The sequence below is a fragment of the Procambarus clarkii genome, chromosome 8 (genome assembly GCF_040958095.1).
Source record: "Procambarus clarkii isolate CNS0578487 chromosome 8, FALCON_Pclarkii_2.0, whole genome shotgun sequence".
NCBI classification, from domain to species: Eukaryota; Metazoa; Arthropoda; class Malacostraca; order Decapoda; family Cambaridae; genus Procambarus; species Procambarus clarkii.
In genome coordinates, this window is record NC_091157.1 from 44,506,425 (window position 1) to 44,516,456 (window position 10,032).

The window sequence follows — 10,032 nt, forward strand, 5'->3', positions numbered from 1 at the left end:
GACCATTGTAATGCCCTTCAAATTGATCTAGATAAAATAAGTTCTTGAAGCGTAAAGTGCCAAATGGAATTCAACGTGAATAAATGCCATGTTATAGAATGTGGAATCGGAGAAAATAAGCCCCACACAACTTACAAATTATGTGGAAAGAAATTACAAAACTCTAATAAAGATTGAGACTTAGGGATGGTTTGGACAGTAAGCTGTCACCATAGGAACACAAAGAACATTGAGAGAGGAGCATATGTGTTGCTTTCCAACTTCAGACTTGCTTTTAATTATATGAATTGTACTAAAGAAATGGATTAAAAATAATCCAAAAATAAGAAAACTAATCCCAAAATAAGAAATGGACTAAAGAAATAGTCCATATATATATGGATTATATGGATTAAAATACTAAATAAACTGTTCATGACTTTTGTGAGACCAAAATTGGAATATGCAGCAGTTGTATGGTGCCTAAATCTCAAGAAGCACAAAGAAACTGGAAAAGGTGCAGCGACATGCTACAAAATAGAAAACAAGAGTTACGAGTAGAGACTACAGACATTAACCCTTAACTGCGTTGCCTCCAAATATGACACCCCCCCTGTCATATCAATTCCTGTTACTATTTTGTACGTAGTGATCATATCACCTCTTTCTTCTGTCTTCTAGTTTTGGCATGTTTAATGCTTCTAACCTCTCCTCGTAGCTCTTGCCCTTCAGTTCTGGGAGCCACTTAGTAGCATGTCTTTGCACCTTTTCCAGTTTGTTGATGTGCTTCTTAAGATATGGGCACCACACAACAGCTGCATATTCTAGCTTTGGCCTAACAAAAGTCATGAACAGTTTCTTTAGTATATCGCCATCCATGTATTTAAATGCAATTCTGAAGTTAGAAAGCATAGCATAGGCTCCTTGCACAATATTCTTTATGTGGTCCTCAGGTGATAGTTTTCTATCTAAAACCACCCCTAGATCTCTTTCTTCATCAGAATTCTTTAAAGATTTCTCACATAATATATAGGTTGTGTGGGGTCTATGTTCTATTCCACATTCCATAACATGACATTTATTAACATTAAATTCCATTTGCCAAGTGGTGCTCCATATACTTATTTTGTCCAGGTCTTCTTGAAGGGCATGACAATCATCTAAATTTCTTATCCTTCCTATTATCTTAGCATCATCAGCAAACATGTTCATATAATTCTGTATACCAACTGGTAGATCATTTATGTACACAATAAACATCACTGGTGCAAGAACTGAACCCTGTGGTACTCCACTTGTGACATTTCTCCATTCCGATACATTGCCTCTGATTACTGCCCTCATTTTTCTATCAGTCAGAAAATTTTTCATACATGATAGAAGCTTACCTGTCACCCCTCCAATATTTTCCAGTTTCCTGAACAACCTCTTATGTGGAGCTCTGTCGAAAGCCTTTTTTTAGGTCCAGATAGATGCAGTCAACCCAACCATCTCTTACCTGTAATATCTCTGTGGCTCGATCATAGAAACTGAGTAAATTCGATACACAGGATCTTCCAGATCGAAAACCATACTGTCTGTCTGATATTATATCATTTCTCTCCAGGTGTTCTACCCATTTAGTTTTGATTAGTTTTTCCAATACTTTCACTATTACACTTGTCAATGATACAGGTCTATAATTGAGGGGGTCTTCCCTGCTGCCACTTTTGTAGATTGGAACTATGTTAGCCTGTTTCCACACGTCTGCTACGATTCCTGTACACAGGGATGCCTGAAAGATCAGGTGAAGTGGAATGCTGAGCTCAGATGCACATTCTCTCAGAACCAATGGTGAAACGCCATCTGGGCCAGCTGCTTTGTTCTTACCGAGCTCCTTTAGCATATTTTCCACTTCATCTCTAGGCACCTCTATCCGCTCTATGTTGTTCTCTGGAATTCTTATTGTGTCTGGTTCCCTAAAGATTTCATTTTGTACAAACACACTTTGGAACTTTTCGTTCAGTGTTTCACACATTTCCTTTTCATCTTCCGTGAATCTATTTCCCATATTCAACCTCTGAATATTATCCTTTACCTGCAATTTGTTGTTTATGAATTTATAGAATAGACCTGGTTCTGTTTTACATTTGTCTGCAATCCCTTTTTCAAAATTTCTTTCTGCCTCTCTCCTCACTGCCGTGTAGTTGTTTCTCGCATCTTTGTATCGCTGGTATGTTTGGGGGTTCAGCCTCTTCCTGTATTGATTCCATTTTTGTGTCTTTTGGTCTCTAGCCCCCTCGCAATTTCTATTGAACCAATCCTGTTTCCTAGTTCTGCATCTCTGTTTTGGTATAAATTTTTTTGTGCCTTTATCATATATTTCACAAAACTTGACATACATCTCATTCACTTCCTTGCCTAGCATCAAGTCTGTCCAATTATACTCACTAAAAAAATTTCTAAGGTCACCATAATGTCCTCTCCTGAAGTCTGGTTTTTCAACTGCTTCAACCTCCTTATTTTCTTGCAGCTTATAACGCATTGCATACTTTATTCCCAAAAAGACATAGTCACTTTTACCCAAGGGAGGAAGGTACTGAATGTCAAATATCTCTTCCTCCTTCCTGGTAAATATCAAATCTAGCATGGAGGGAACGTCCCCTTCCCTCATCCTCGTAGCTTGTTTAACATGTTGATACAAGAATGTTTCCAGGATGAGGTCTACAAATTTACAGGTCCAAAAATCTTCTGTTTTAGCTTCATATGCTTCCCAGTCTATGGATTTCAAGTTGAAGTCACCGACTATTAACAGTCGTGATCTATCGTTATCCGCTCTCGCTATAATCTCTCTCATTATTGTTATAAGACCTTCACGTTTACTATCTAGCTCCTCCTTTGACCATGTGCTGCTTGGCGGTGGACTATATGCATTTATTATCATTAGTTTATCATCCTCATGGCAGATCTCTAGTGCTATTATGTCAACTTCTTGTGGATTGGCAGTCATTATTTCGTTCACCTTTAGGTGTTCTTTTACCAGCACAGCAACGCCACCGCCTTAACTAATTTTTGTGTCCCGTCTCCAAATTGAGTAGCCCCTTGGGAATATGACCTCATTTAAAATTACATCTTCAAGTTTTGTCTCCGTGAGTGCAACAATGTCTGGTGTCTGCAGCTGTATTACATCACTTAACTCCAGTATCTTCGATCTCACTCCATCTATGTTGGTGTATGCAATCTTCAGGAACTTGTTCCCCCTCTCCTTTTTCTTCACTTTCCCTCTCTCTACTGATTTTGTTGGTTTGCCTTTATGTACCACTTTACTGGTTTGCCTACCCCTATCACTTTGTAGAAAAAAGAATTTATTTCTTCTTTATTCCTGCTTTCATTTAAATGTTTTGCCTCGGCGAGGTTCAGTTTCAGCTTCTCTCTATCTTCTTTTGAAAGATCTCTGTGGTCTAGTGGTCTAGCATTTGTGAGAGGCAGCAAGGCCCTGAGCGGAGCCCATTTTGCTCAAGGTTATATAGATGCTATGATTCCATGTGTTATGCGATCTTACTCTTTAGCACTCTTTCAAAGATTTTTATGATGTGTGAAGTTAGAGCTATTGACTTATAAGTTTTTGCATCTGCTATACTACATGGTTTGTGAAGTGGTGCTATCTCCATTGCTCTAAGTATGTATAGGATAACACCAGTATCCAGGTTCTGTCTCCGAAAGATGCTTAGGGCCTATGGTGGTAGTTTTTGCAGTTCTTGATAAAATAGAATTTCAGAAGTCTGGACCTGGTGCAGTGCACACAGACATGCTGTCCATGGCTACTTCAAGTCCAGTGGAGTTAGAGCAACAGCTGACATATGGTTCGACGGTGGCATCACATTCATAAAAATTTTGTTTGGATCACTAATCTTCAATGTTTTCAGAGGTTCACTGAAAACCAAATCATACTGTAGCATCTGTATTTCACCCATTTCTTTGTTGTCATCTGTAGAGGTTCCATCACCTTTGCACACTGCCCAACGCTGGATGTAGTTTTTGTTCTAGATTCTGTTCTACAATCAGGATGGATGACCGTATCCCTGAGGCAGAGGTGATGAACAACCCTCAAAATCGCCCAAGACAAGAATAAGGCTGGAAGAAGTACCATGGTAAAACCGCACCCACATGGGTTTTCCAGGGTCCGTAGAGTGAATAAGCCCTACAGGAAGTTCAGGCACTGATGCTGGTAAACTGGTAAACCAGTTGCCTAAGCTGGTAAACCCTGTCTAAAGCAGGCAAACTGACTGCAAGTAGCAGTCATGAAACCTCGGGGGCATTCAGGGTAGGACCAACAACACAACCTAGGCTAAGCCTAATAAGGAGCTAGGCAGACCTCCACTGCCACCAAAGCTAAAATGCCAAAATGAAAAGAAAAACAAACCCCTAAACTCTCACAACAAGCAGCCAGAGAAAAACATCGCCCGCCTCGTTGATAGTAAAGCAGGCTGTGCTAGCCGCAGTGCGCCCACCAGCAATCACACACACCTGGGGCAAGTTGGAAAAACCAAGACCCCCCCCCCCCCCAACTCACCCCAAGGGCAAGGACAACCACTAGTGAGAAAGCCCCCCAATGGGGAGTGTCCCCCGAATGCCCCAGGGAAGCGAACCCCGAGATGAAAGGCCAGCAGTACTTATAGAGCACCTAGGGAAGGGAACCATAGGCGCATGCTGTTCCAGTACTCCAAACACCTGACAACTCGCACACCTCCATGTCATAACACCACCGCAAGGGCAAAACCACCAAAGAAAATGAGAACACGGAGCCAGAGCAAAAAAGACCACTCGGCACGACTACATCAGTAAAAAACTGAAGGGTGATGGCCTGACCTACCCAGACCGGCATCTCCTTTCCCCTGGGGTGGTTGGAGTTAACAAGTAGGCGGGTTAGACGAAGTTTCACTTGTTTGTTTGCTTTCTGAGGGAGTTTAATGTGCTTGAGAGGATGTAGGTCGCATTTTTTTACCAGGCAGTGGTTTGTTTCGATTCGCCAACCTTTCTGGGTGCCATCCCTGATCAATGGCAAGATGACATACTTTAAATGTAAAGTGTTCATGGCCATTACTCCCTTCGCCTCTGAGGGGGGGCCAGGTTCTGGCTCGTGGTCTCCGGTAGGCTTACAAAGAACTCTGATGACATGCAAGTTGTATGGCACTTGATCAGTACGATAGCTTTAGGGAGCCAACAAAAATGGATAATAATACTGTACCCTGGAACTGTAAGACATTGTATATACTGTATTAGTTAAATTTCTCACAAAAATTAGTATAACAGCAATAACAATGTATAGAAGGAATGTACAAGGGAGAGGACTTACCCAGGTTCCCCTCCAGCTTCCATCATGTTGGCTAGAGTGACATCATTAGACCACACATCATACTGCCATTTACGAAGGCCCAAAACTCCACACAAAACACGACCTGTGTGGATTCCCACCCTCATGTTTAGCTGTACATCTGTTGCATCAACTACTGATCTGTAAAAATGCATTACTAAACATAAGCTAGCCTTCTTTGAAGGTTTAATTTTTAGTCACATCCATTTTCTCAAACAAGTATAATATAAAATAGCAATTTTAAAGTGAAAATACTGTATATATATAATAAATCAAACAAATGGATAGGTTTAACCATTACATTGCTCCAATTGCTTGAGAACAATTGGCTCATATGTTCCATATTAAAAGCCTGGAGATGATTTAAGATGTCCAATTTGATTGAAAAGCCCCACCCAACATTCTAGGGGGATGTCCTTTTGCACTAGTGACCTCTGTCCATTTCTCTTAAGAGAAATGCTGAATTCAAATGTTTAAAATTCAAAAATTCAAATGTTTATTTAGGTAAAGTGCATACATGCAAGAGGTGATACAAATATTGATGAATTTATAGATAGAGCTAGTATATACAATGCCTAAAGCCACTATTACGCAAAGCGTTTCAGGCAGGAAAAACACTAAAGACTAAAACTTAATACTAACCGAGATTAAAGTATAAAATGTGTTGAGAAAATATAAAAAAGGGGGGAACATGGCAGAAAAACAGCAAAAATACAATTTGGTCGACAAACAGCATTGTTTAAAAATAACAAGACATGGGTTGACATTATAGGGGTAAGGTAGGTTACAGGGAGTTAATTAGGTTAATTATTTTGACCAGACCACACACTAGAAGTTGAAGGGACGACGACGTTTCGGTCCGTCCTGGACCATTCTCAAGTCGATTGTGATTAGGAGGTAGGGACAGGCAATAAATAGGCAAGAGAGAGCTGAGGAGGAAAGTAAGGTGTAGGGGATAGTAGTAATAATGAGAACTGCAGAAGGCCTATTGGCCCATACGAGGCAGCTCCTATTATAACCACCGAAGGAGATAGTAATAGGAATAAGCAGAGGATAGCAAGGGAGCGTAGGATAAGACCATGAACAGAAAAAGGGAGAAGAGAGAAAGAAAAGGAAAGAGAAAGAAAGATAAATGGAAGGGGTAAGCTTATGTTAAGTCACGTTTGTTAGAAAGATTAGAGCATTTGAGTATATACTGTGAAAGGGAAGAGTCCACAGCAACAAAGCCAGGACTCAAGTTCATGTTGGGTACATTGTGTATAAGAGCCGATTCTACAAGACGGCGTCTGTGTAGAGTAGAGGCAGGAAAGATTATTTTGGAGGAAGACCAATCAATGAGATGATTAGAATCCCTCACATGGCAGAAGAGAGCATTGTTAGTGTCTGCAGACTTAACACTTCTCTTGTAAATTATTCAGGTTAAATTCAGGTTAATTATTATTTGAATATTTTAGAATAATTATTATTAGAATTATTAGAATAAAACACATTCCTAGTGTCCTCGACAAGGACAGGAAGCCGGTGACTTGTTGAAGGTCCCCCCCCCCCCTTCCCCTATTTGCCTTGATGATCTTTTCCTGGTAAAAAAGCATCTCCTATTCTCAGTCCAACATTGTGGCTTATTGAGCTTGAAAATGTTGCTCCTTGTTTGTGTTACATGTGACCTTTTTAAGAAATTGTCCAGATCAACATACTCTTACTTGTTCAGTACTGTAATTTAAAAAGTTTCATTTAGATTCGCCCTCTCATGCCTGGTTTGCAGTGTTGTTAGCCCTGTGGCCTTCAACTGTTCCTGATATGAGAGATGACCTAGCTCTGGAATGACTTTTGCTGCCCAGTGTTGCACTTTCTCCAAAGCAGCTATGTCCTCCTGGAAATGAGGTTTCCATGCTTGGATACAGTAATCCAAATGGGGGCGCACCAGAGATTCATACAGCATGAATCATAAGAGACAAAGCCCAAGATGTAAGGAGGCTGCAAATTCCTAAAGCCCTACACATAAAAGTAGAACCCCCCCCCCTTCACCCCATAAATACTCAAATTACAAAACCATTCACTGTACCCATTATGACAGTGAGAGCAAGACATGAACATGACTATGCCAATGATGACATCACTGCCCAAAATGCCATGCCCACTACGGTCACCTGAGCTCTAATTACCCAATTACCTGACTTATCTTTGTATGCTTAGTCTATTGACCAATGCACTTTACCTCTACTCTTTACTTTGACCCCTCTCCTGACAGAAAAGAGCTTTTCTCTCCTTTTTACCTCTCTCCTTTCTCCTCCTCTCTCTCCCCTTCTTGTGAAACAATGCATGACACACCCTGTAAAATGGAGCCGAGGAACTATCAACTCTAAGCGCAAGCTCCAGCAGCTCCTCAAGCACTGTGCAATACAAGGTGACAGAATTCAGAATAAGATGCCAATCAAGAAATGATCAGGATAAAAATGAAAGAACCACCTGCTCAGAAACAGACGTACAATGCCTAAGAAACAACCATCAAGAAACTTCATTCTGCCACCTCAATAAATCCACAGGTGGCACCATCAAGGTGGGACACCAACACAACCACCTGATTGCCATGAAGATGGTGATACACCTGCATTAGAAACTCCAGACGCAAAGAATGGAGGAGAAGTTCAAACCAGCAGAGTACGTTGCTTGACTGACCTTCTGGAAGAGGCACAGAAAAATTACCTGGTTAAGACACCAAGCAAGCAGCACAGGAAACAAAAGCTGGGCCAGCCACCATAGAGCCAGAAGGATCACCTAATCTTCATAGCACTCCAACTGCATCAGAACCCAGAGCAACAGCTGGACTGGGGTAAAGAGGTACTGAAACCCCCACCTTGACCAGTCCAGCTGAAAGGCATCCACTACAAAGGCCTTGCAGTTGGAAAATGGTGATGTGTATAGGGGTACAGGCCGAGACCATGCCGACGTGAAGAGGTCCATGTCCATGCACTCAAACACCTCGCAGAGCCAATGTAAGGAATCGTCGTTGAAAGTCAACTCTGTGAAGATGGGACAGAACTGAAACAGTCCATCAGGAAGGATGTTGGACATTCCCAGAACATGAATGACACAGAGAGCCAGATCCTGGAGAATCCAGAAAAAAGAGCTATACACAATGTCCAGCTCCAAAGAGGCAGAAACCGAGCATAATTAGCGCAGTCAATTGAATGATTACAATCTTTTAAATGACTGGGCTAATTCAAGCAAAATTGTGGTGTGTAAATCAGTTACTGAAAGAAATATTATTGAATCTTCATTTATAAAAAGTAGTGAATTAGATAACATTAATGTAAGTCCAGAATTATATAAATTAGACAACTTTATAATTGGTAAGATTTGTGATAGATATAAAATTAAGTAAACAATAAGTTAATATCCATTGAACACCCCTTTTAACCCTTTAACAGCACAACAACACACATGATGTGTTCAGTGACTTGCAGTAACTTGCGCTCCACATCATATGATGTATTGGAGCTACGCAAGATTTAAACGGCCCGCGGATACACGGGTGTTATGATCCCAGGCAGCCGAAAAACGAGTCTCCCCTTTGAGAATTATTCTATCAAGCCTGACCTGACTAGAAGGTCTAGGAAATATAGAGGAGAAGACACAGATGTAAAATAGTTGGTTGGATATGATGAACAATTTGAGGTTATGGGCAGTGAATAAGAAAATAGATAAATGACTGGTTAGGAGATGTGGATAATTTGCTAGAGGCGTAAGGCTCGTTTAGAGAGGAGCTTAAGTCACTTGAGAACCAGACATCGCGAGGGGAAGCTGCGCTGTGTGAGCTGTCAGAGAGGGACCCCTAGTGATATATCTCCAAGAGAAGGGAAGTGTGCAGACGTTCTGGCTGTGGAATCGAGCTGGGAACGTTGTGGTCTCAAGTCCTGGACGGCGAGGAGAGTTTATTAAGCCGCCCAGAGACATTATCGTGGGCCGTGGGAGCGCCCTAATCAGACACCGTCAGAGGGATAGCACCCTCGACTAGACAATCTGTGGTAAGCTCGATTTAAGCCAGTTCATAGTGATTGCTTGTAGTTGGTCATGTGTCCAGCGACAGTAGCGAATGTTTATTGATAAGTTAGACATGTTTTGGTAAGGCAGGAAGCCTAAATAAGAGGACGGAGACGAGAGAGACAGCTGGAGGGATGAGCAGCACGTCCTCTCCCGTCGACCGCCTGAAGCCAACTGACTGGCGGCGGAGGACCCTCCCAGAGTTGAGGAGCCGCCCGCCGGGCAAGGCGGAGCATGGACCAGCCCAAACGGGGGAGTCCACTCTCACAGTGTGTAGAGAGCAGATAGATGTTGGATGCAAACATAGTGTGGATTATTTCGTCTATGTGTTTATAAGGAAACGTTTTTATTGGCGTGTCAATGGGTTGCAGGTTTGTCTTTGGGGAAGAAGTTGCTGTGAACTTCGAGCCAGTAGAGTGAGTTAGTGGAAGAGACTCCAAGACTGTGGAAGGAGTAGTGTACTCCGAGGAAGAGTAGCCCCAGAGTGAAGAGTATGACCTCGAGCTGTGAGGAGAAGCAGTGAAGAGGAGTGTCACGTGCTTCTGTAATGTCAGTGGTGAAGCACCATTGTTGCTCAAGGAAAACTTCATGGTGTAGCAGCCTGGAAGGGCTGCGGAGGATCCTGGTAGTTAAACCCGGAAGAACCTGAAGAGATCAGG

The 10,032-nt window shown here is 41.9% G+C and overlaps 1 protein-coding gene across 7 annotated transcripts in view; it reads right to left on the minus strand.

The window, feature by feature from the left end:
* LOC123759646 (adenylate cyclase type 1) overlaps window positions 1–10,032 on the minus strand; it is a gene marked incomplete at its 5' end in the record, with an annotated part of 300,312 nt that overhangs the window by 237,493 nt on the left and 52,787 nt on the right. For all 7 annotated transcript variants that reach the window (XM_069317785.1, XM_069317786.1, XM_069317792.1 and 4 more), the window contains 1 exon segment: window positions 5,315–5,473. In XM_069317785.1, the coding sequence (XP_069173886.1) occupies window positions 5,315–5,473 (159 nt within the window).